Here is a 23,320-nt window from a genome sequence, read left to right on the forward strand (position 1 = left end):
GTAAAGAAACTGGTCTGAACTTATTATCATGAGTTTGCGTTCGCTTTTTTTTTTTTTTTGAGTAATTAAGCAAAAGAAAGGAGCTTTGTGTTTTGTCATTGGAGTGGCCAAATATATCAAACTTTCAGAATCTGTGCTCGTTCGTACAGTACCCATCAGATGCTACTTCCAGCTTTTTCCCTCTTTCAAATAAAAATAAAACTCACTGCTTTCTTTGCCTCAAAAAGTATCAGGATGATAAAATGTTGGTTAAATGTTGAATTAGTATTAGGATGATTACCTAAGGAAGGGGATTACTGCTTGATAAAAATGGTTTTCTTCAACAATAAGTACTTTCTTTTGGTATAAATGGCATCTAGTCTTATATACACATCACCGCAAAAAAAAAATTGGTTTTTTTTTTCAAGAGCCCACTAAATAAAAACAAATAATTGAATTAAGTTTGCAAAGGATTATACATTATTAAGTTGTTAATGCTAAGATGCAACTTATAGCAAGAACAAAAGAACGATTTGCAATAGTAAACGCCAATTTAATGGAGATAAGTATAAATAGTTAGCAATTGATAGATAGTGGAATCATGCCTAAACAATTTGCCTAATCTTTTCAAGTGGTGTATAGTCTTCTTGATATGTAAGTATATGTTTAATTATAATTCGTTATCAAGAATATTTGTCTGGATATATCAAGTGTTGTGGCCTTGCGGGACAAGGACAACAAATGCTCGACAATATTGTACATATATAAGTATTTATCTTTTTAACCAAACCAAAAAAAAATGGTATTTTAGGCAGTAAAGCTATGTGAAATGAGTTATGGAGGAGATTTAAGTACCTTTCGGCTTGCGTGCCTAATATTCCAATGTATCTGAACTCAGATGCATTTTACAAAGGACGTTCTAATTCAATGTAATAGAGAGTACATGTAAAGCCCACGGAAAAGAAAACATTCGATGCATGGATATAGTTTAGGATTAATCATAGAAGCTTCCTCTATTAACAACCACGTGTGAAGCACCCCTATCACATATCACAAATGACCAATCTTTTGGATATTTCGTGTCTGTATATATAAGTTTGCATTTATAAGATCAATTCTCGCAACCCCATAAACAATTCCTCAAGAGCCGTTGACAAACCAAAAAACTTGTTAATTAAAAGTCAATATTTGCTCTAGACCCTCCAATTTTCCGTAAAAATCTCCATAAAAGTCTCTGTCCCTCCTTGCCAACCAAAAACTACAAACACACATCATCCTTCGACTATCTTATTCATAGCTATCACCACCCAAAAAAGAAATCACCCTAATCAAAAAAAAAAAGGCAAGGAGAGATTTTATCATTATTCTATTTTCATATTTTTTGAAAAAACTCAAGCAATTGACTTTTGTGATAAAGATTTGAAGAAAGAGATGAGGAACGAAACGGGTGGTACCATGGTCGTTGATCTCCAAACCGATCCATATAACAACATTCACAGTCGCCATAATCTGAGCTACGACCTTAGCGAGGGTCCCAAACCTAGGCCTAAATTTGGTAATATCTCGAAAACTGACCACGACGAGATATTCCCTCCCGACGATCCCATCATTATCAACAGCAACGTGACTCACCAGCGGTTTAGCAGCGTCTCGGCCTCGACCATGAGCAGCGGTCCGGCCAGCGGAGAAGGTTCTCCTTGCGTAATGTCGCCTTGGGCCCGCGTGTCGCCTCCTTGGGGTGCAGATTTCAACGAAGACAATGTCCTCGAGACCAACGGTCTCATTGGATCTATTGTTAGAAAAGAAGGGCATATATACTCGCTAGCCGCTTCTGGTGACCTTCTCTACACGGGCTCGGATTCGAAGAACATTAGGGTTTGGAAGAATTTGAAGGAACACGCTGGGTTTAAATCCAGTAGTGGGCTAATCAAGGCCATTGTGATATTCGGAGACCGAATCTTTACCGGCCATCAAGACGGGAAGATCCGGATTTGGAAGGTTTCGAAGAGAAAACCAGGAAAACATAAGCGGGTTGGAACATTGCCAACATTTAAATCAATGGTCAAGAGCTCCGTCAACCCTAAGCATTTCATGGAGGTACGCCGCAACAGAAACTCTGTGAAGACGAAGCATAACGACGCAGTGTCTAGTCTTAGCTTGGACGTGGAGCTTGGATTGTTGTACTCGAGTTCTTGGGACACGACAATCAAAGTGTGGAGAATCGCGGATTCAAAATGTTTGGAATCGATACATGCACACGATGACGCGATAAACTCTGTAATGTCCGGTTTTGATGACTTGGTGTTCACGGGATCCGCAGATGGTACTGTTAAAGTGTGGAAACGTGAGTTGCAAGGCAAAGGAACAAAACATACGTTAGCTCAAGTTTTGCTCAAGCAAGAAAATGCGGTCACGGCGTTGGCCGTAAAATCACAATCTTCCATCGTATATTGCGGTTCTTCGGACGGGCTAGTGAACTATTGGGAGCGTTCAAAGCGGTCATTCACAGGCGGAATACTCAAAGGCCACAAATCCGCAGTGCTTTGTCTAGGTATAGCGGGGAACTTGCTGTTGAGTGGTTCCGCCGACAAGAACATATGCGTATGGAGGCGGGACCCGTCTGACAAGTCCCATCAGTGTCTCTCTGTTTTGACGGGACACATGGGGCCGGTCAAGTGCCTAGCCGTGGAGGAGGAACGGGCTTGTCATCAGGGAGCAAAAGCCTCAGTGGCCGAGGGAGACCGGAAGTGGATTATATACAGCGGAAGTTTGGACAAGTCGGTGAAAGTGTGGCGCGTGTCGGAGAGAATGGCCACGTGGAAGGAGATGGACGAGCCAGCAGCATCTTCAGAGCGGAAGAGCTCTTCGTCTCCGCATGAAGGAAGTGGCGCGTGGAGTTCACGCAATGTGGAAAAATAAGAGTGGAGGAGCATAGTGTGATTATTTACGAGAGTGTCACGTCGTCACGAGAGCCATATTCACGCCGGGAAAGAGACAGAGGATTGATTTCATTTTTATGACTAAGTCAACGGAGAGGTTTGTGCCACGCTAGCTGGTGTGAGAATCAAAGTCGGGTTAATGGTTTTCACGTAATGAGTTTTTTGGTTATTTTTTTCTTTAAAAAAAATGTTTGAAACGAAATTGAATTATTTATTTATTTTCCATAAATTTGTAAGATAACAAGAACAAAGACCGAATCAAACATATATATTTGTTTTCTTTAGTGGTCTATGTCGTGGTTGCAACTTTATAACTTGGAATTTTGGATGAGTCGTTTTCCTCTTCATTAGAATTAGTCTTTCTATATTATTATAATATAGGATGTTGATATTTTTTAATTGATTTTCCAACCTGGAAATATCCACCCAAAGTTGTTAGAAATTACTAATCTTTGTGAATTTACTGTTACCATTTAAACCTAATCTATCTTTATGAGCAAAAAAAAAAAAGTCTTATTCAATCACTTAACCGAAAACATTTCCACAACCGGGATCATCATATATGTCTCTGCGCCTCTCTTTGATAAATACTTAAATAGGGTCAACACCTCCGGTTTTCTATTAACCGTGTAATTCGGGTTATGCGAACATTATTGCAGGACCGAAGATATATTTACGAAATTGCCCTCTCTCTTTGACTCCATCAACGCCTTTCGCAACGCATCGTTTTCAACTCCCCTAACCCGCGTTGACGGCAAGAATTTTCCCGGAAAATAACTCATTTTTCCTTTTGATTGCAGAGAAAATAAAAAACAAAGAGAAAGTCTTCCCCTTTTTTTGTCAAGTCCTCGTCTTTTACTAGTGTATACGATCCAACCCATCTTTCTGTCTTTCTTCTTTTTGTTTACTTCTTCTGCAAATTCCCTTTTCCCGGAAAATTTATTTGCTGATTTTTCTTCCTTCCATCGCCACTTTCCTGGAAAAAAAAACTAAATTTCGTCTCTTTCTTTAAGCTAAAGGAGCTTTCTGTGATCAATTTTTTCTATATTTCTGTAGTTGCGTTCTTATTTCACGCGCTTTGTGATTTGATTATTTAAGCCACTAATGGCTTAGGATCTGTATATTATCACTTCATGAATTCTCGTTTTCTCGGATAAGTTGTTAAGTTTCTAAATTAGGGAATTTTAGGAATTAGGGCTTTTTTGGGTTTGTATGTGTGCTTGATTGGGTAAGAAGATGGCTGCAGTTATAAGAAAGTTATTACCTTTCCCATCACCGAATCCTAAAAGGGATAATCGAGAAAGTGACGATGATGATGAAACAAGTAGTGGCTATCGAATCGAATATTCATTCGCCAGTGAGTATAAAGGTCCTCTTATTGCTAATGTGCCACGAGCTCTTCCCGTTGAAGTTGATCAGATTCCTACGGCTCTTCCCGTTTCCTTTTCTTCCTTGCGGAGTGGTATCTCTTACCCAGTGGCACCTCTCGTTATGACTAAGGATACCAAGAGACCACCTGATTCTGGAATAGAGAAGAAGAACGGTTTCGTTGACTCTGCAGCTGGTTCTAGTGTGGTTTTGATAGGGCGTGATGTTGTTTCTGGCTCATCATCATCATCATCATCAAAGAGGTTGGATGTACCAGAAGAAGTGAAAAGTCCTGCTGATTTTCGGTTATCACCATCATCACCATTGTCTGCATCAGCGAGAGAGGAGGATCACTTAGATGATGACAGAGTTTCGGATGTGGGACCTAGAGCAGTGAGATTCGTTGAACCTTTTCAGAGTAGTGAATGTGATGAGAGCTCCTATGTTTCTGATGGAGAAAGTATAGCTGCAACGCATAGAGCTGAAAGGAAAGGTAAAAGAGGATCGTGTTACCGGTGCCAGTTGGGGAACCGGTTTACTGAGAAGGAAGTCTGTATTGTCTGCGATGCCAAATACTGTTTCAACTGTGTGCGCAGAGCCATGGGTGCGATGCCCGAAGGAAGAAAGTGTCAAGCTTGCATTGGTTATAGGATTGATGAGTCCAAGAGAGCAAGTCTCGGAAAGTGTTCAAGAATGCTCAAGCGCCATCTCACGGATTCTGAACTTCGACAAGTCATGAATGCCGAGATCACCTGCAAGGCGAATCAATTGCCTTCACGACTTATCATTGTCAATGACAAGCCTTTAAGTGAAGATGAGCTTTACACGTTGCAGACATGTCCAAATCCACCCAAGAAGCTAAAACCCGGACACTATTGGTATGATAAGGTTGCTGGCTACTGGGGAAAGGTACAGTTTCTTATATATGTCTGCGTATCTATTATCGGGATTGTATTTTGAGTGCTCAGCTAAATCAGAGCCTCTATGTGTTTATTTAATCAGATAGGAGAGAAACCTAGTCAGATTATAAGTCCTAACAACAGCATAGGAGGATACATCAGTGAGAAAGTAAGCAATGGAGACACTGAAATTTATATTAATGGCCGGGAAATAACCAAGCCAGAGCTCACGATGCTCAAGGTTCTTTTGCTTTTCACCTTTGTTTTGGATAACAAATATGCTTAGTGTATGTGTCATTGTTCTGAACTGAGCGCTTCTTTGCTTTGATGTAGTGGGCGGGGGTGCAATGTGAAGGAAAACCTCATTTTTGGGTCGATTCAGATGGTTCTTACCGAGAAGAAGGTCAAAAGCATCCCATCGGGAACATCTGGAGTAAGGTATGGTTTCCTGATCACCAGCTTTTCTCGTTCACAACATTAAATATAAAACTAAAGACAACGAAGGATATTATTTTTACAGAAGAGAGCAAAAATTGCTTGCGCTGTGTTCTCTCTGCCAGTTCCTCCGGCTTCGTCTGCAGTAGAACCATATGATGTGCCCTTATATGAGCAGAAGATGCTTAACAAGCTTCTTTTGATTGGTAGCGAAAAAGGTGGCGCCACTACAATTTACAAACAAGTGAGCTATTCATCTTAATGCCTCCCACTTGAATGTTTCACATCTAGTAAAGAATCGGGAATTGACTTCTTCTGTTTCAGGCAAGGTCTCTCTACAACGTCTCATTCTCTTTAGAAGACCGTGAAAGAATCAAATTCATAATCCAAACAAATCTCTATACCTATCTGGCAATGGTTCTTGAGGCACATGAAAGATTTGAAAAAGAGATGAGCAATGACCAGTCTTCAGGTAATTATTATTGACTGTACAAACTATTAGAATAAGAATGCATTCATATTCTAATACAAACATCAGTTAACAATTGATTATTGAGGAAGACTGATCGAGTTCTTGGGATTTAGGCAATGTGGGAGATGAAACCAGTGCAAAACCAGGTAACTCGATCAACCCGAGACTAAAACATTTTTCAGATTGGGTTTTGAAAGAAAAGGAAGACGGAAACCTGAAGATATTTCCACCATCAAGCCGTGAGAATGCTCAAACCGTTGCAGATCTCTGGAGAGTACCAGCTATTCAAGCCACCTACAAAAGACTTCGCGATACACTTCCCAGGAACGCCGTTTATTTTCTTGAAAGAGTAAGTTTACATCAAGTTGCCTGCTTGCATATATAAACGCTCTTTCAGGACCTTAACACTTTTGTTTAAGGGGAAAAAGATGACTGACCCAAATTTGTTTCTTCTCAGATTCTTGAGATCTCGAGATCAGAATACGATCCTTCTGATATGGACATATTGCAAGCGGAAGGACTCTCCTCTATGGAAGGACTTTCTTGTGTGGACTTCTCATTCCCATCAACTTCTCAAGAAGAGTCTCTTGAGAGCGATTATCAACATGATACAGACATGAAGTTAGTTCTGTTCTTTTTCCTTGTGTTGCATTCCGGCTATATGAAAAACCGTTGAACTTACCCTCTCTCTCTCTCTCTCTCTCTCTCTCTCTCTCTCTCTCTCTTTAGGTACCAACTCATCCGGCTAAATCCGAGAAGCCTTGGTGAAAACTGGAAATTGCTGGAAATGTTTGAAGACGCTGACTTGGTGATATTTTGTGTCTCACTAACAGACTATGCAGAAAACATAGAAGACGGTGAGGGGAATATTGTGAACAAGATGCTTGCAACCAAACAGCTTTTCGAGAACATGGTGACTCACCCGAGCCTAGCTAACAAAAGGTTTCTTTTGGTTCTAACCAAATTTGATCTCCTAGAAGAAAAGATCGAAGAGGTTCCTCTAAGAACCTGTGAGTGGTTTGAAGACTTCAACCCATTGATCAGCCAGAACCAGACGAGCAGACACAACCCTCCAATGGCTCAGCGTGCTTTCCATTACATTGGATATAAGTTCAAGAGACTCTATGACTCAATCTTGGAACCCGTAAATATGCGTGGAAGGAGCTTTAAGCCAAAATTGTTTGTTTGTCAAGTGAGCTTGGAGAGTGATACTGTGGACAATGCACTGAGGTATGCGAGAGAGATTCTCAAGTGGCATGTTGAAGAAACTTCCATGTTCCAAGAGATGTCTACTACTAGCATAGAGGCCAGCTCGTCCTCTTGATATTTTTTCCTAAAATTCTTTCTTTCTTTGTGGAAATTACATAAGTTTGTTTCTCTCTCTGTGTGTATGTTTGTTGTATATGTAGTAGTGTGAAGATACATTCATGTGATTGATTTTTCAGGGGAAAAAAAATAGAGAAATAATAAAGTGAATTTTCCCGGTTTAACAGACATTTACTTATACGGTTATTGAGGTTGAACTGGACCGGAGTAGCAATAAATTATCGGTTCAGTTTGGGAGATCAAACCGTTTAAAAGAAAATAATTTGAAATGGCCACGCAGAATACGAGGGTCTGAGGATTGTACCTCCTTTCTCTGCAAAAACTTAAACGTTGATTTGACTCAAGCGTCAAGGTAAGGTACTCTCTCTTCATACAACATTTTAGCTTTACTTTTTCTCTTTACTCTTCTCTCTCTCTTTCTCTTTCTCTTTCTCTTTCACTCGTTCTCTCTCACTCACTCTCTTCACACACAGATCCAAGATGGCCTCTTCAATGGCTAGCAATGATTTCCAGCTCCCTCCACGTTTCTTCACTGTTTTCGTCTCCCATTTCAGCTCAGAGTTCATGGTAAGATTTTCTCTCGAGGTTTCTTCTTTCAGGTTTATCTGTTCATGAGCAAACGATTCTTGAACTGGGTAGATTCTCTTAGCCTAGTGGTTTCTTTGAACTATGTCTGATGGTTTTTATGAAACAAACACTGTGTTTATCTGCATTTAGCTTCCTCTATAGATTTTGCTTTTTCTGTTTCTAGGGTTTTGCTCTTATTCCTACCCTTTGGTTTCCTTTTTCTGACTAAAGATTTAAACTTTCTGTATGAATCAGCTTAATTTATGGACTTAACACTGGATATGTTTGGTTACTGGAACTAAATTTCATCAAAGTATAAAGTAGTTTTGCTCAGATTTTGTTTTCTTTTTCTGTTGATGAATAGAAACATTTGTTCTGCTTCTAAATGCTGAAAGATATAAAATTTTGAGACTGGATGCTTTGATTTTGTCTGGTTCTGGAAAGTTGACTCTTTTAACTGTCCCTACGCTTTTGGTTGAAACCAAATCTTGTTGTGTGTGGAAAGCCTCTTTAATGACTCTCTCCGACTTACCTTAAAGTTATCTTGTTTTTTTTGTGTCTTTACTTATCTATTGAGTGTTTGGCTTATAAGTTAAACAATTTTTCTGTGAAATGAGCAGGTGATCCCAGTTTCCTACTACGATCACATTCCACATCGTTTCCCCAAGACTGTGATTCTCCGAGGACCTGGTGGATGCTCCTGGAAGGTAGCGACGGAGATAAAGGATGATGAAGTGCTTTTTTCACAAGGATGGCCCAAATTTGTTCGGGATAATACTCTTAACGATGGAGACTTTTTGACCTTTGCCTATAATGGAGCTCACATATTCGAGGTCAGTATCTTTCGCGGCTACGACGCATGTAAAGAGATTAGCGAAGTCACTGAATTGGAAGAGGAAGAAGAAGACAGTGTTATATCTCTGAGCAGTGAAGACACAGACACTGGTGCTAAATCTGAGATGAAGAATACAGTCCCGGAAGGCAGAGACAAAGGTTCATTGTTAGCTTTTTTTCCCATCACTTGCTTTTATGTGATTTTGCTTGTTTTGACTTTTGAGATTTTTGTTTGCAGGAAAGTCAAAAGTGGAAGTTGTGGAGGATTCTGATGACGATGAGGAGGAGGATAGTGTTTATTCTGAAAGCAGTGAAGAAACAGAGACAGACACTGATTCTGAATTCAAGGTGGCCAAGCCAACAATACCAAAAAGCCAGAAGAAAGGTTTTAAACTCATCGTTAGCTCATTGCATAACTTGAATTGTTTCTTTATGTGATTGTTTTATATATTGACAATCATGTCTTCTTTGTTGAGATGTTTTCAGGAAAGAAGAAAGAACAAGTTGTGGAGTCCTCTGATGACGAGGAAGACGAAGAGGAGGACAGTGACAGTGATTACATTGAAACGTTTGGTCAATTGGATATTGAAGAGAATTCCATCAGTGAGGAGGACAGTTCTTATGCTCCTGATAAAGAAGACACAGCCACTGCCTCTTTTGTCAAACCAAAGGTTGCAAATAAGGTTGCTAATCTGAAGAGGAAAGGTAAAATACATTTACTTTCATCACTTTTAACTTCATTTCTTCCATGCTTATCTTAATGCAACATTGCTTTGTCTATGGAACCAGAGGCGGCAAAGAAGAGGAAGAAAGGTAATCACATTGTTGTCTTAATTAGTTCCATCACTTCATTATGTAATTGATTTTTGAGATGCTAATGCTTTTGTCTCTTGAGATTCTTACAGTCGATCCCATGATCAAGAATCCTGAGAGATACCTCGATGATCCTAAGAATATCCATTTCGAGACAAACGTGAAGAATAGGTTATACGAGCTGGTAAGAACTGCAACTTCTTGTCCTCATATACTACTACTCTTTTTAACTTAAAGATTGTTTTCATTAACGTTCTTGTCTGCTTTGTGTACGTATCTTTTTTACAGTTGGTTCATGCACAACTGGTGAAAGACTATTGCTTGAGGTTTGGAGACTATGTTAACTACATCGACAGGTTCGGGAAACTAAGTGCTAAAACAGCCAAATGGAAGGATCAGCGTGTTTGTATCAAAAGATGGATGCGCATATGCAAGAGGAACAAGTTGAAGAAAGAAGACCGCATTTTGTGTGAGCTCTTGCGCAAGGGAACTTTCGTTTACGCAATCAAACTCCATGTCATCCGCGGTAAGGATCTGTAGACGCTAGCAGTATGAGTAGAGGAAGAGATTTGGCTACTTAATTATCTCTCTGATTTCCATCTTGTTGTGTGATCAAGCAAACTTATGTGTTTCATTATTGTCTACTTCAGATTGTATGACCTTCTCTCTTGTTCTCTCATGAATCTATTTCTGAATACAATATCTAATCTTTGAGCTAAAGTTTAACTCTTAAACCCTTGAAAGAGTAAAAATCCTTGAAAAAAAAAAAAAAAAAAAAATCCTTGAAAGAGTAAAAATCAAAGAAAGGTCGAAAACTGTATATTTGTCTTAGCTTTTTCTTTCTACAATCTGTTTTTGGCAAGATTTTCTCTTGAAAATTCTGAAGAATCTAGGTATACTGGTTTCCACGGAATCTCCTGTAACAAAGATCAAAGTAGAAGAAACAGAGGACTCATTCACTAAATATATAACCTTTGAGGAAAACTAAATAAAATATGTACCTTCCTTCTTCATCCTCGTGATATCGCTTGTTGATTTCTCTTAAATGGAAGCTGCTTCACCAGAAGTGAGGAGAAACAAAGAACAAATTAGTGAGAGGAAGTGAGAAATGACCTTGAAAGCTTTGTGACATAATAATTGTGAATTTTGTGATATAAAACAGAGTAGCTACTCTGTTTTTAGTCCAAAAATAGTAACTTCCATTATCAGAGTAAAATATACTAACCAACATAAAGTTTGATTATTTTGAAAACTTTGACTTGGATCATTATTTATTTTATAGTTTACCATGTCGACGTTGGATATTTCTTTTGTGAATTTTTTGGCCTACAAGTTTTTTTTTCAATTCCAGTTTTGTGGGTCCTATCGTCACGTTTTCGAAAACCTCTTCTTTTTAATTGAATGTTTGCTTTCATCTTTACAAAACAGAGCAAGCTACTCTGTTTCGAGTCCAAAAATAGTAACAATCATTATCATAGTAAACATACAACTAAACCAACCCTAAAGTTTTATTATTTTTGAAAACTCTGATTTGGATCATTTGTTATTTTCTAGTTACATTACCATGTCGATAAGGGAATGATATTTATTTCGTGAATTTTTGGCCATACTTCCATTTTTGTGGGTCCTTACTCCTTTCTTGACGTTATTTTTTAAAAACCTATTCTCTTGAATAACTTTGATTTCTTCTTTAGCATAATTCTTTCTTTGGATATGCTCCACTTTTTGCACGAAAATAATCATTTTCTCCTGAAGATAATCAATTTTCGCAAATTGCATGTCAGTGTCACTATCTTTACAGAGCACGCTTTTACAGACTAAAATTTTGCACATAAAATATCTTAATTTTTTGTTCAAAAAAAAAATATATATCTTAATTTATTATTTATTTTCACATGGCGAACATTTGTTTTTTTAACTCAATGAGTTTGTATAGATGAAGTAAACATGAGGACAATTTAACGAAAGTTAAGTCACCTAACGCTTTGAAATCCAACCTACCAGCCTGAATTTATATTTACACCACTTTGAATAACTCATTTCTGATTAGAGTTTTTTTTGTTTGTTTGTTGGAAAGCTGACTAGTTGAAACGTTAGACTCTAAATAGCTTGTTAATCAAACTGGTTTCAACTATCTTCTTTAAACCACTTTGATTTTATAGCTACTAAATTTATTTACGGATTATCTTTAATTACTTTCCTCATATAATTAGTTTCTTAAGCCAACTATAAAAGAATCAAAAATTAGAAGACTAAAAAAAAAAAAATTAGAGTAATTAACAACGTGGGTTATTGTTACCAAAATTAAGAAAAATACAAGAAGTAGAAACAAACATTAAAATGGTCCAAAATCTGTTTAAGTAGAGATAATGGTGTAGACCTTAACCAGCTCAATCCCATTGTTGTTATCTCTTTAATTACTACAATACATTTTGGATAGTAATATTTCGTTATGCTAATTGCTTGTATTCGATCGACACCTATTATTACCCGATCTTTATCTGAAATGGACGGTTATAGACTAAAAGTTGTTGAGATATTTTTAATTAAAAAAAAAAAGTTACGTTGCAGAATTATTTCATAAACAATGAAATACAGACATTAAAAAAGAAAAACGATTAGAGTTGGTGATCGTTATTAATTAAATATCTTGATTAATCAGTGATTAGTACCAATCCATAGAATCTTACTGGTTAATAGAAAGTGGAAAACCAGTTGGAGAAAAGATAAAGTGAAAAAAGTAATGACGCGGCGAGATAATGAAGAAAAACGTTTGTGGTCAGCACAAAAAACGTGTTCTTATCATTTCGACACGTGCGTCTCTCTCTCTGCCTTTTTAGTGGCTTAATAAGTACTACTTTTCTTCTGGATAAAGGTATTATTAGGTTTATAAAGCTTTAACGTCTTGTTTCATTTTTTGTTTTTAACTTGTATAGGAGCCTGCCGCCCTTAATCACATAGTCGCATGCATTAATACTTACTACATAGTTTAATAACTATTTCTAAGTCAAAATTTATTCTTTGAAAAAAACATTTAAAAAAGAATTATAAACTCTTTCCCAAATTTTGGATAATTTGTTGACTTTTTTTGTTGTTAAAATAAATTGTTGACTTTATTGTCAATGATTATTGTCAATGTGACCATACTCTTCTTTTCTTGGTGGATTGACCATAATCTTTTTTTGATAAGAGTACCAAAATTAGTAAAAAGTTTACAGAAATTATAATTCCGAATTGTTGAGATATATCTACGTTTTTGAATGTTGTAATATAATTAGTCATAAAACTTTTTACTATGATTCTCTTTAAATTCAGTTCTTTTTAAGTTTAATGACAAAATGTGAGATTTTTTTTGTTTTCATTTTCGATGAACCCCATATGTTTTAAAATGAAAAACTGCTATCCTAGTAAAAGACACGATTGTATTAAACGTTTTGAAGTAAATTTTCATACATAATCCAATAACAACAGAAATTCTTCGTCTATGGATTTTTGAAAGTAGATTTATAGATGATATGTTTTCTTCAAAATCCTATATAAAAATAATCGAAGTACTACAGGATAGATTAGTTTGTTTTGTATGATTAACCGGTAGAGTTAAATATGTGTTTTAATTGGTTATGGGACAAAGTCAGAAGACTAATATGGCACGTGACGTGAATAGAGTCTTTGGAAGCGAGAATACGTGGTGGGTCAGCGTAGAGAAGGGTCAACACAGATTTATACTTTTTTTTGTTGTGAATTAATCCAGAAGCCAGCTCATCAACATCAACGCTTCAACTTCAACTTCTACATCCTTGAAATATCTGAGTCCTATATCATTGAGAAACAGTCAAACCTTCTCTTTCACTATGTACCTTTGACAAGTTAAGCTCATTTTCTCCTTCCACCATTTATATCCCAAGAAAGATCATTTTGTCTCATATTAGGTGAATTGCTCATATTGTCTTTTCTTTTTTAACTTGGATTTAACGGGTTTATAACAAATTAATAATGATTTTTTTATATAGGAAAAAAACGTTGTTGTATTATTTATTTCTCTTAAAAGGGACTATTACATTTTAGCAAGATCGAATTTCCAAGGTTTTAAACTTCAAAATGAAAAATATTAAGCAAAGAATTAGAAACAAAAATCGATTCAACGTTATGTGGAACCATAATGCAAGATTTTGGTAAACCGTGGAATGTCTCACCATGTGTACTTTTTTGAAAAAATCCCAAAATCAACAATTGTGAAGAGATCTTCATGAGCTTGATTCGACGTACTAGAGTATATAAAAAGGCAAAAGATAAATTTGAGACGATGGATCTAGTCATCAAGTAGAAAGACAAATTGATCTCTCTATTCATGACTGTGAAGGCCATTGATGATCAAATAGCATGTGAAATCATAATTTTGCACGTGATTTATCCTAAGCCAATCAGTAAGTTACCTAGCTACTTATTCCATTAAACGTGTTTAAATTTATATGTAAACTGTGTTAAAAAGGAACAATTGATAAGCGCAATCATAATAATACTAATTAAATTAACAAAACAGTAAAAAGAAGTTCTTGAAAATCGTCATGTATGATGAAATGATTAATACTAAATAATGTTTAAAGAAATGTCATGTCATTTAAACCCCCCAAAAAAAAAACAAAGACGTCACATTCAAATGTCAAAAAATATTCGAGGAAATAACGCACGTGTTTCCAAAAACACAGATCAGAATACGTCCCGTGTGAAAAGAGTGTGTGCCAGTTAGGCACGCCACGTAGATACTTGACAAAAACACGGAGCCATATAAATAGAGCTTCTTTCTCACTTTCAGTTTCCCAAACACAAACAAAACTCATATTTTCAATCTCCAGGTGCTTTACACCAACAGAGTCGCAAGAAAACAAAAACCAAACTCGGATTTAGTTTGACAGAAGAAGGAATCGAGAGTCGGGTATGCATTATCCTAACAACAGAACCGAATTCGTCGGAGCTCCAGCCCCAACCCGGTATCAAAAGGAGCAGTTGTCACCGGAGCAAGAGCTTTCAGTTATTGTCTCTGCTTTGCAACACGTGATCTCAGGGGAAAACGAAACGGCGCCGTGTCAGGGTTTTTCCAGTGACAGCACAGTGATAAGCGCGGGAATGCCTCGGTTGGATTCAGACACTTGTCAAGTCTGTAGGATCGAAGGATGTCTCGGCTGTAACTACTTTTTCGCGCCAAATCAGAGAATTGAAAAGAATCATCAACAAGAAGAAGAGATTACTAGTAGTAGTAACAGAAGAAGAGAGAGCTCTCCCGTGGCGAAGAAAGCGGAAGGTGGCGGGAAAATCAGGAAGAGGAAGAACAAGAAGAATGGTTACAGAGGAGTTAGGCAAAGACCTTGGGGAAAATTTGCAGCTGAGATCAGAGATCCTAAAAGAGCCACACGTGTTTGGCTTGGTACTTTCGAAACCGCCGAAGATGCGGCTCGAGCTTATGATCGAGCCGCGATTGGATTCCGTGGGCCAAGGGCTAAACTCAACTTCCCCTTTGTGGATTACACGTCTTCAGTTTCATCTCCTGTTGCTGCTGATGATATAGGAGCAAAGGCAAGTGCAAGCGCCAGTGTGAGCGCCACAGATTCAGTTGAAGCAGAGCAATGGAACGGAGGAGGAGGGGATTGCAATATGGAGGAGTGGATGAATATGATGATGATGATGGATTTTGGGAATGGAGATTCTTCAGATTCAGGAAATACAATTGCTGATATGTTCCAGTGATAAATGAGCTCTTTCTTGTTGGCGTTTTTTGGAGTTAAGTGCAAGAAGAGATTGACACTGTGGCTTGTTTAAAGTGAACAAGAACAAGAAAGCATGTAATTAGTAGTCTCATTCTTTTGTTTGTGGTCAATTCTATGTTTATCTCATATAAAATCTGAGTTAAACCTATCTGAGGAGAGAGTAAATAAAGAGGTTAAGAAACCCAACATTGGTCTGAATTATAAACGTAAGTGTCAACGTTGTTTATAAAGGAGAAAACTATAATTGGTGACAAAAGACATAAAGAAAAGATGTCTACTCCTACAAAGCATCGCGTGCAGCTATTCGACAAACAATGGCATCTCCCAGAGAGGAAATTCCGAGCTCTTGGCTAGTTATCTTGTAATGCTGAAAACATGAATGTATTTGAGTTTATTTCTGTAACATTGGAAGCGAAATAAAAGGGTTATCAACTGTTACCAAAACATTACCTTTAGTATATTGGCTTGATTTGCATGTGTCTTCAATTCCTCCAAATCAATCTCCTTCCCGTTGATCAATTTCGCCACCTCCTCCATCTGGTTTTGATCTCAAATCATGTCATGGTTGATAAAAAAAAACCACTAAAAAGAGCAACAACATGGATAGTCAGCTCTTAGATGGTTGAAAAGATTATAACCTCAACGGGAGAAGCATTGAACCGGGCAGCTAGAATGTAAGTAGTGTTCTCAGAAATCCCACATCGTTTCAATGATTCTGTAATCTAGTTGAAGAGGAAAAACAACATTAGAGAAGTTGAGTGAACTGCTATTCTTATTACAATTTACCAAACCAGAGAAACTTGATAAATGAGAGAATCTCAATACTCAACTAACTATCTCATCTTAAACCAACTCACAACAGCTAAAATCTACTGCATTAAATCACCATCTAGTTATAGCAGACCTGTAGCTAAGGCTTGAACAACTGAACTAGACACACTAACTGGTCACTAGCTAACTAACTGCTCTCTAACCAACTCAAAACAGCTAGAATCTGATGCATTAAGTCTAATCTAGTTATAGTCGACCTATAGCTAAGGGTGGAACAACAGAACTAGACCCATTGTTTATCAGAAGTAGACAGGAATAGGTTTAAGAAGGACAAGAAAAGATTGTACTTACGTGCTTAGATCCTGAGTAATTGTAGACAAGCTCAGAATGAAGAGTTCTGGTTGATAAGGAATCGCGTGATTTGGAGATAAGTGCTTTCTGAGCAGCAGCCAATAGAGGAAAAATGTCTGGAATCTGATGATACACAACAAAATTCGTTAAGATCAGGAACTCTTTAGTCCTTACGAAAGTTGAAATAAATGGAGTAAACAACAACGAAAAACGTACAAGTGATGCATTGAGAAATGAGACCTCCAGCTTCAGACTTCCGTCAAGCATTGAATTCAAGAGCTCCCTGAATACGACATAAACCCCCTAATGTTAGATTCACTAGGAAGATAAAGAGAGAGGCTTTAGCTATGCAGAGATTAAGTAAACAGATTTTCCCTAAACCCATAAGTCTCTAACTAACAAACAAAATCGAAAACGCAATTTTCTTTCTCATATAACCAAATCACGAATTGCTTAAGTTATGGAAAAAGGGAGAGAATTGAAAAATCGAGAGAAGGAGCGTACTTGGAGTTGGTGACACCGGAGAAGAGGGAAACAGAGAGAGTGTTTCCACGGTCAAGATTAAAAACCTTCATAGCTTTAGCCGGCGGCGAAAAAGAGGGCAAGATTTTTAGGGTTATTACGACTTATTACTTCGCCGGAGATCGACACACATTCGGCGAAGTCAGAAGAAGACTAGTCAAAGATAAACCCTTCTTCTAGAAGATCTTCTTTCTCTTTCATAAAATAAAAAAAAATAAAAGACTACATTACATACGCGCCAGGAAGGGGTCGAACCTTCGACTTTCTGCTTAGGAAACAGACGCTCTATCCACTGAGCTACAGGCGCTCTTTACGCTACCAAGTCGCTAATAACGTAGTATTAGACACTAAACAAGTCTTTTTACCATTTCGATTATCATATTACGACGTCGAAGCAGGGTATTAGACTATCAGTGTGATAGTGTGTATGTTAAAATCTCATCAAAACAAACATCGAAATCGGACGTACTTCAACATTGAATTTCTGATTAAATTATCGATGTTTGCCAAATATCTTTTGAATAGTAGACACTTAAGATTTCAAGTACCCGTAAAAAGGATGGAGTAACATACTCAATAGAAAACTAATTAATCTATTCCATCCAGCCATATCCCTTAAGTGGAATCAATGATCACAACTGCTTCGTTACAAGACAACACCGACATTTTGACTAACGATGTTGGATTTAGTGTACGAGCTATGAAAGTGGAAAGGAGCACGAAGTTCACTGAACCTTGTTCTTTACTATTATTGTGAATCCAAGATCCGACCTTGTACGTCGAGCCTTTGTTTTCTTACTTTATAATAATGTTTTTTATGCATAAATCATCACAACAAGACAAACCTTTCTCAGATTTTGTGAACTGCAAGAGACAACCTTTGTTCACTATATGGGAGACCATAGCAGAGAGACATACTCACATATTTATATATTTTCTTCCCTTTTTCTTCCCATTATCCATGTGAGAGATTAATGTGATCGATATTGCATTACTTACATCAAATTAACTAAGTTTAGCTTTAACAAAAAAAAAAAACTAAGTTTAATATCAAGATTCATGATTTTTGTAACTCAAAATCAGCAATATAATTTACTCCTTATATATTACTATATAAGGTTCAATCATATAATTGGTACATGAGGTTCTTAACATTTAATTTAGCCAACATGAACCTATCACCAAGTTAATTGGCAAGCTTCAAATAAAATGAAACTCCATAGTCGAGAAAAACAATATAGATACAATACAATAAGAAGAGTAGAGTTAATTAATTATATCCGTTTTGTCTGCAAAAATGGGGGTTCTTGGTTGTTGGGGTGAAGATGAAGAGCAGCGTCTGTGTATAATTTACTGGCAACGGCTTGTGGGAAACCTTGTTGCGTGGGAACTCAGATTAGTAGTAATTACACTGTGCAATTACAGCTATCATTGTCACATCATGGGTCTTTTGAGATGTGTATAAAGTTTTATACTACTATATATTATGAAGTTAACTATTTATTAATTACTCAGCCTCCAGTTTATCTGTTATATATGTGTTTGTTCTTTTCGATTATGATTTAAACAAATCTTGTAAAACCTTTGGAGACTTTGGAAAGCCAACAAATTATTACTATTTTTTTATCCCCATTTCTGCTAGAAGCATAAAACAACTGAGTTTGGGAAATTTCTCAGAAATTGCATGCTACTATTTTGGAAATGCATGTGCATCAAATTAAAACGTTCATGTGCTTAAAACATCCCTTTGCGTCAAATTAGGGTTTATCTTCCAACAATTAAATACAGGTAGTATTGTTTTTGTGATCATAAATGGCTCTTCTTGACAATCAAGAGACTAAGCTTTAACTTTTCCCCGCTGTTGATCCCAAAAATGAGCTATTAAGTTATTATTGAAGATAACTTACATATATTAAGAATCTAATCTTAGATCTCTATACTCAAAGAGACAACACTTATGTCTCTTTGTGTGTGTGTGTGACTATCAAACACAATAATAAATATATATTTCTATTAAATTAATATAAAAGAAGAAGATATGACTCCAAAATGTATCATATAAATACAAACAGTATCTCTATATATATAGAGACAGCAACAAAGACAGTAGAATACAAAAGAGAGAGAGATAGAGATGGAATGTTCAAACATGAAACAGCATCAGTACCACGGTTCATACGCAGAGCCAAGGATCTCATTCTCAAGCGGTTTCGCAGCGACTAAGCACGAAATGATCAAGTACAAGGAGGCACCAGTGTCGTCAGATGATTTTGAGTTCGGAGTCGAGAACTTCTCTATGACCACAGCAGATGAAATATTCTTCGATGGCATGATCTTGCCTCTAAAGGAAGAAGTTAACACGACGAAGAGAATGTCAACTCTGAGGGAAGAACTCAGTGAAGAAGATGGTGATTCGCCGAGAAGCAAATCAAAAGGATCGAGTGGTTGGTGGAGAGAGAGATTAGGGCTAGCATTCGTGAGGTCCAAGAAAGATCACAAGAAAAGTTCTTTTTATCACCACTAGAAGCAATTCGATTCAACCGTTCTTTTTATTATTTTTGTTGATGTTTTTTGGCTTCTTCTCTCCGTAGGGCTAATTTACTCTGTAATGTGTTTCTCTCTGTTTTCGTTTTTTCTTCTTCACTGTTCCTCTCCGATGTAAAAATTGTTTGCGGTTGAAGAGTTTCTTCTTTTTGTGTTTTTGATGCTTTTATTTCAGGAAAAAATAATCACAACATAACTATCGAGTTTATTTTCCAACTTCTCTTCACGCGATCTTTAACTAGAATTCACAAAAGCAATCTTTCTACGACACTCAAGAGTATTCTCAACACTTAGAAACGTTTTTTTTTTTTTTTGGCAATTTCATTTGAACACGTGTAGAAATTCAGATTTATTTGACCAAATGTCATTTCTTAAAACATCCGTAATCCATTTAGAATTTAGATCGACTAATTTTCAAGGTTTAATTTAGTTTTACCGTGGCCATTTTTTTCAATTGGGGCAAATAATTGATATTTATAAAATTATAATGTATATGTTTATTTATGCAGTAAATTGATTATTATTAACTCAACCAAACGCCTAGAAGAGGGAAGGTTACGACGGGCCCATGAAGATGCTACAATTCATTTAAAATCTCTTGTACTGTATTCGATTTTTTATGGTCATTCAAGCAATGTAGCGTAAGAGATTTCCCTACACTCGTCTTTAGTCAATTTTTTTTTGTTTAAGATGGAAATACTTTAATTGGCAAATATGTATTTTTGACCAAAGAAAAATTTATCAACCTTATGTAGGTGATATGACGAATAGAGATATCTCTATCTTAGAGATAGATACAACAGAAGTTACTGTATTAGCAAAATATGTAACTAAAGATTTGGGTATACCTCTTATGGCTTGTTCATATAGCCATGCATGGATTAAGTTAATAAATAACAAAAGAGTCGAATAATTTGGAAAACAAAAGCATAAGTCAAAGTCAAACCGATGAAAAAGGTCATTTGTCACACGAATTAAATAAACTCGTATTATATATAAATATGATTTTTAAATTAAAAAAAAAATAGATGGAGTCCAGTCCATAGTGTGAAGAATGGTGCATGTCAGCAAAAACGACATCGTTTAAGCTCGACCTGTTCGTCTCGATGTTTACGCTTTGATTAGTTACTATTTTTCTGCAATTCTGTTTCTTCTCTGTACATCACCAACAACATTTAAATTCCAATGGCGCATTTTAAATGTCAATAATAAATCGAGATCCGTAATTTCGAAGCTACAAGCAAACCTTCTTGTGCTTCTCTAATCATTGCGTTTTCCTTTTAAAGAGTTTCTCAAAGTTTTCCCTTTTTTTTGGGCATAAAATTGTTTCCTTTTCCTCCTATCAGTGTGTCTGAAAAAAATTCAATGTCTTTATGTTCTGTTCTTTTCTGATCTCTCTGAATCTCTCTCTATCGCGACAGCCATGGCCGAAGACCCTTCTTTCCTCCCCAAGGTACCTTTCGTTCTGTGTTCTGTGAGTGGTGTTGATCTGATTAGCTGATTTGTTCTCTAGTTTCAATCTTAGCTCTTAGTTATTTTTTTGAGTTATTTCATATTCTTATACTCTAAATCTATAAAACTTGATTCTTTCAGCATTATAAAATAAAAAGATTCTGAGATTTTCTTGATTTTATATAGACGAATCTGTGGTACCCATTTGACTTAAACAAACAAACAAGCTAATTAACACGAGGACATATAAATGTATTGTTTTTTTTTTTTAATGCAGGATGGTTTTGTCTTGAAGCTTCCTAAAAAGTCATCACTTGTATTGAGAATGGTCGTTCTCCTCTTTGTAATGGTCTGTGCTGTGTACATTTGCTCCATTTGTCTTAAGCAAATAGGAGTTAGTCCAAACTATGGTTTCTTGAACGTTGAAGTGTTTGAGAGGCCTTGTCCTGAGCCTAACATCGAACCGTGGGACATTCCTTTTGTGCATTACCCTAAACCAAAGACATATAACAGGTAAAGAGAGATACAAAAAGTTTGAGCCTTTATCATGTTTTGAGTCTAAAAGCTTGTATTGATTAGTGCTTTTGTGGGTTTTGAATGTTTTAGGGATGAATGTTCTTGCCACCCGGTTAGGTACTTTGCGATTCTATCGATGCAGAGATCTGGTAGTGGCTGGTTTGAGACTTTGTTAAACAATCATACTAACATAAGCTCCAACGGGGAGATATTTTCTGTGAAAGATAGGAGGGCTAATGTTTCCACCATTTTCGAGACTCTTGACAAAGTCTATAATCTAGACTGGTTGAGTAGTGCCTCTAAGAACGAGTGCACTTCCGCTGTTGGCTTCAAGTGGATGCTTAATCAGGTAAAGTGATTGTTATTCACGGACACTGTGACATATCTTTAGTCTTTCTTACTCATATGTTTTCGACTCGTCTCTGTTTCCATTTGAGTGCTTGAACAAAGAGATTGCTATATTCCATCCTTATCTGTTGGTCACTGTTGCTTATAACTAACTACTTGTGAATTTAAAGTGATAAGATCTTGTTCTGTTTTCTAGATAAGAGCAGCAACGTTTTCGTTTTACAAAAGATGTGTGTTGAGAATAGGACAATTTCTCAATAATGTGTTTGCTTTTGCTATATACTTTGTAAAGTTGATAAACACGTTGCAGGGATTGGTCTTAGAGAATAGGACTTCTTTTCTTCCCTCAGTGCTCTTCACTTATAAGGGAGTTTCCGAGTCAATGTCATTTGAAACTAACCTGTTCTATTTAGGTAGCTTCTTTCTGGTTGTTGATGTTCAAAAAAGTTGCCTGAATAAAAGTTTAGGTTGAAATAGTCTGTGATTTGATGTTGGAGGAACGGAAGATAGCTGATGTTCCCTTCTTATTTGATCCATAAACCTCGGTTCTATGTAGCAGTAATTGAACTGATAAATGATCACAGTTATTTTATCTGATGATGAATTATTAACATTGCAGGGTCTAATGAAACATCATGAAGAAATAGTAGAATACTTCAAAACCCGAGGCGTCTCTGCGATTTTCCTATTCAGAAAAAACCTATTGCGCCGCATGATATCAGTACTCGCAAACTCTTATGACAGAGATGCTAAGCTACTAAACGGGACTCACAAGTCTCACACCCATTCGGCCAAAGAAGCTGAGATATTAGCAGGTTACAAACCAATGATCAACACAACACTTTTAATAAATGAGCTGAGACAGATTCAAGAAATGACTTTGAAAGCTTTGACTTACTTCAATACCACTCGACATATCCTTGTCTACTACGAAGATGTTGTCAAGAACCTCACGGTAATTATTACATATTTTTTTATTGAACTAGTTCCAGTTACTGATTGTTTATTATCTTATATGTGTTTTTGAATGAAGCAGAGACTAGACGATGTACAGGAGTTTCTAAAGGTACCAAAACGTAAGTTAAAGAGTAGGCAAGTGAAGATTCATGGAGGTTCATTGTCAAAACATGTACAGAATTGGGAAGAGGTCATGACCACACTTAAAGGAACCAATTTCGAAAATTTCTTACACCAAGAATTTTAATTTTTTTTTGTATATATCAGACCAAACAAACCCTTGTAGGAAAGTTTTGTTTCACTTGCCTTTTTTCTTTTTTGCTGTTTGCTGTAGGGTTTGGCATTAATTCTCTTAAATATGAAGAAGATTTAAACAAAATTTCGTTGAAAATTGTTTCTTCCCCTGAAGAGATTTTTTATCTAAATTTCTTAAAAGCAGAAGAATCACAAAATTATAGTGAAACC

The 23,320-nt window shown here is 36.6% G+C and overlaps 7 protein-coding genes, 1 long non-coding RNA gene and 2 other non-coding genes across 13 annotated transcripts; 6 read left to right on the forward strand and 4 right to left on the reverse strand.

Annotated features, from left to right (window-relative positions):
- Positions 1-1,044: 1,044 nt before the first annotated feature.
- On the forward strand, positions 1,045-3,217 carry AT4G34380 (Transducin/WD40 repeat-like superfamily protein). Its single transcript, NM_119603.3, has one exon. The coding sequence runs from the start codon at positions 1,411-1,413 to the stop codon at positions 2,896-2,898; it is 1,488 nt and encodes a 495-aa protein (NP_195164.1). The 5' UTR covers positions 1,045-1,410; the 3' UTR covers positions 2,899-3,217.
- Positions 3,218-3,661: 444 nt separating this feature from the next.
- XLG2 (extra-large GTP-binding protein 2) lies at positions 3,662-7,593 on the forward strand. Of its 2 annotated transcripts, NM_001342282.1 has the most exons (9): positions 3,685-5,195; positions 5,289-5,426; positions 5,519-5,623; positions 5,706-5,864; positions 5,945-6,092; positions 6,206-6,238; positions 6,356-6,441; positions 6,550-6,713; positions 6,822-7,593. In NM_001342282.1, exons 1-9 carry the CDS (start codon positions 4,155-4,157, stop codon positions 7,414-7,416), a joined length of 2,469 nt encoding a protein of 822 aa, NP_001328987.1. In that variant the 5' UTR covers positions 3,685-4,154; the 3' UTR covers positions 7,417-7,593. The 2 variants fall into 2 exon arrangements, with proteins under 2 accessions (NP_195165.2, NP_001328987.1); NM_119604.4 differs by having other exon boundaries at positions 3,662-5,195; positions 6,206-6,441; positions 6,822-7,582.
- A 123-nt stretch (positions 7,594-7,716) lies between these two features.
- AT4G34400 (AP2/B3-like transcriptional factor family protein) lies at positions 7,717-10,398 on the forward strand. Of its 2 annotated transcripts, NM_001342283.1 has the most exons (8): positions 7,717-7,775; positions 7,892-7,985; positions 8,606-8,978; positions 9,058-9,204; positions 9,306-9,524; positions 9,609-9,632; positions 9,725-9,816; positions 9,921-10,349. In NM_001342283.1, exons 2-8 carry the CDS (start codon positions 7,899-7,901, stop codon positions 10,170-10,172), a joined length of 1,194 nt encoding a protein of 397 aa, NP_001320135.1. In that variant the 5' UTR covers positions 7,717-7,775; positions 7,892-7,898; the 3' UTR covers positions 10,173-10,349. The 2 variants fall into 2 exon arrangements, with proteins under 2 accessions (NP_001320135.1, NP_195166.2); NM_119605.3 differs by lacking the exon at positions 7,717-7,775 and having other exon boundaries at positions 7,784-7,985; positions 9,921-10,398.
- An 11-nt stretch (positions 10,399-10,409) lies between these two features.
- Positions 10,410-10,711, reverse strand: AT4G03375. 2 transcript variants are annotated; one of them, NR_144047.1, is made up of 2 exons: positions 10,634-10,711; positions 10,410-10,549 (listed from the first exon to the last, which is right to left on the reverse strand). It is a non-coding gene; the product is annotated as an uncharacterized misc_RNA (transcript). The 2 variants fall into 2 exon arrangements; NR_144048.1 differs by having other exon boundaries at positions 10,413-10,679.
- Positions 10,712-14,451: 3,740 nt separating this feature from the next.
- On the forward strand, positions 14,452-15,836 carry RRTF1 (redox responsive transcription factor 1). Its single transcript, NM_119606.2, has one exon. The coding sequence runs from the start codon at positions 14,568-14,570 to the stop codon at positions 15,372-15,374; it is 807 nt and encodes a 268-aa protein (NP_195167.1). The 5' UTR covers positions 14,452-14,567; the 3' UTR covers positions 15,375-15,836.
- Positions 14,641-15,301, reverse strand: AT4G08985. The gene has a single exon (NR_142244.1). It is a non-coding gene; the product is annotated as an other RNA (long non-coding RNA).
- Positions 15,536-17,209, reverse strand: AT4G34412 (EKC/KEOPS complex subunit tprkb-like protein). Its single transcript, NM_148397.2, has 6 exons — positions 17,021-17,209; positions 16,733-16,799; positions 16,517-16,639; positions 16,033-16,116; positions 15,845-15,931; positions 15,536-15,761 (listed from the first exon to the last, which is right to left on the reverse strand). The coding sequence occupies exons 1-6, from the start codon at positions 17,089-17,091 to the stop codon at positions 15,675-15,677; spliced, it is 519 nt and encodes a 172-aa protein (NP_680763.2). The 5' UTR covers positions 17,092-17,209; the 3' UTR covers positions 15,536-15,674.
- A 63-nt stretch (positions 17,210-17,272) lies between these two features.
- Positions 17,273-17,345, reverse strand: AT4G34415. Its single transcript has one exon. It is a non-coding gene; the product is annotated as a tRNA-Arg (tRNA).
- Positions 17,346-19,094: 1,749 nt separating this feature from the next.
- AT4G34419 (uncharacterized protein) lies at positions 19,095-19,845 on the forward strand. The gene has a single exon (NM_001203983.2). It carries the CDS (start codon positions 19,173-19,175, stop codon positions 19,560-19,562), a length of 390 nt encoding a protein of 129 aa, NP_001190912.1. The 5' UTR covers positions 19,095-19,172; the 3' UTR covers positions 19,563-19,845.
- A 798-nt stretch (positions 19,846-20,643) lies between these two features.
- Positions 20,644-23,257, forward strand: AT4G34420 (P-loop containing nucleoside triphosphate hydrolases superfamily protein). Its single transcript, NM_119607.5, has 5 exons — positions 20,644-21,035; positions 21,312-21,547; positions 21,641-21,899; positions 22,518-22,853; positions 22,935-23,257. Exons 1-5 carry the CDS (start codon positions 21,006-21,008, stop codon positions 23,100-23,102), a joined length of 1,029 nt encoding a protein of 342 aa, NP_195168.3. The 5' UTR covers positions 20,644-21,005; the 3' UTR covers positions 23,103-23,257.
- The last annotated feature ends 63 nt before the right edge of the window (positions 23,258-23,320 follow it).

The sequence above is a fragment of the Arabidopsis thaliana genome, chromosome 4, assembly GCF_000001735.4.
Source record: "Arabidopsis thaliana chromosome 4, partial sequence".
Taxonomy (NCBI): Eukaryota; Viridiplantae; Streptophyta; class Magnoliopsida; order Brassicales; family Brassicaceae; genus Arabidopsis; species Arabidopsis thaliana.

Excerpts from the sequence above, each read along its gene's own strand:
- AT4G34380 (NM_119603.3), top strand. The coding sequence starts at position 1,411 with ATGAGGAACGAAACGGGTGGTACCATGGTCGTTGATCTCCAAACCGAT.
- XLG2 (NM_119604.4), top strand. The coding sequence starts at position 4,155 with ATGGCTGCAGTTATAAGAAAGTTATTACCTTTCCCATCACCGAATCCT. Across the intron at positions 5,427-5,518 it reads CAGAGCTCACGATGCTCAAG|TGGGCGGGGGTGCAATGTGA; the intron begins GTTCTTTTGCTT and ends GCTTTGATGTAG. Across the intron at positions 6,093-6,205 it reads GAGCAATGACCAGTCTTCAG|GCAATGTGGGAGATGAAACC; the intron begins GTAATTATTATT and ends CTTGGGATTTAG.
- AT4G34400 (NM_001342283.1), top strand. The coding sequence starts at position 7,899 with ATGGCCTCTTCAATGGCTAGCAATGATTTCCAGCTCCCTCCACGTTTC. Across the intron at positions 9,205-9,305 it reads ACCAAAAAGCCAGAAGAAAG|GAAAGAAGAAAGAACAAGTT; the intron begins GTTTTAAACTCA and ends AGATGTTTTCAG. Across the intron at positions 9,817-9,920 it reads AGAATAGGTTATACGAGCTG|TTGGTTCATGCACAACTGGT; the intron begins GTAAGAACTGCA and ends TCTTTTTTACAG.
- RRTF1 (NM_119606.2), top strand. The coding sequence starts at position 14,568 with ATGCATTATCCTAACAACAGAACCGAATTCGTCGGAGCTCCAGCCCCA.
- AT4G34412 (NM_148397.2), bottom strand. The coding sequence starts at position 17,091 with ATGAAGGTTTTTAATCTTGACCGTGGAAACACTCTCTCTGTTTCCCTC. Across the intron at positions 16,117-16,516 it reads ATTACTCAGGATCTAAGCAC|ATTACAGAATCATTGAAACG; the intron begins GTAAGTACAATC and ends CTCTTCAACTAG. Across the intron at positions 15,762-15,844 it reads ATCAAGCCAATATACTAAAG|CATTACAAGATAACTAGCCA; the intron begins GTAATGTTTTGG and ends TCATGTTTTCAG.
- AT4G34419 (NM_001203983.2), top strand. The coding sequence starts at position 19,173 with ATGGAATGTTCAAACATGAAACAGCATCAGTACCACGGTTCATACGCA.
- AT4G34420 (NM_119607.5), top strand. The coding sequence starts at position 21,006 with ATGGCCGAAGACCCTTCTTTCCTCCCCAAG. Across the intron at positions 21,036-21,311 it reads ACCCTTCTTTCCTCCCCAAG|GATGGTTTTGTCTTGAAGCT; the intron begins GTACCTTTCGTT and ends TTTTTAATGCAG. Across the intron at positions 22,854-22,934 it reads ATGTTGTCAAGAACCTCACG|AGACTAGACGATGTACAGGA; the intron begins GTAATTATTACA and ends TGAATGAAGCAG.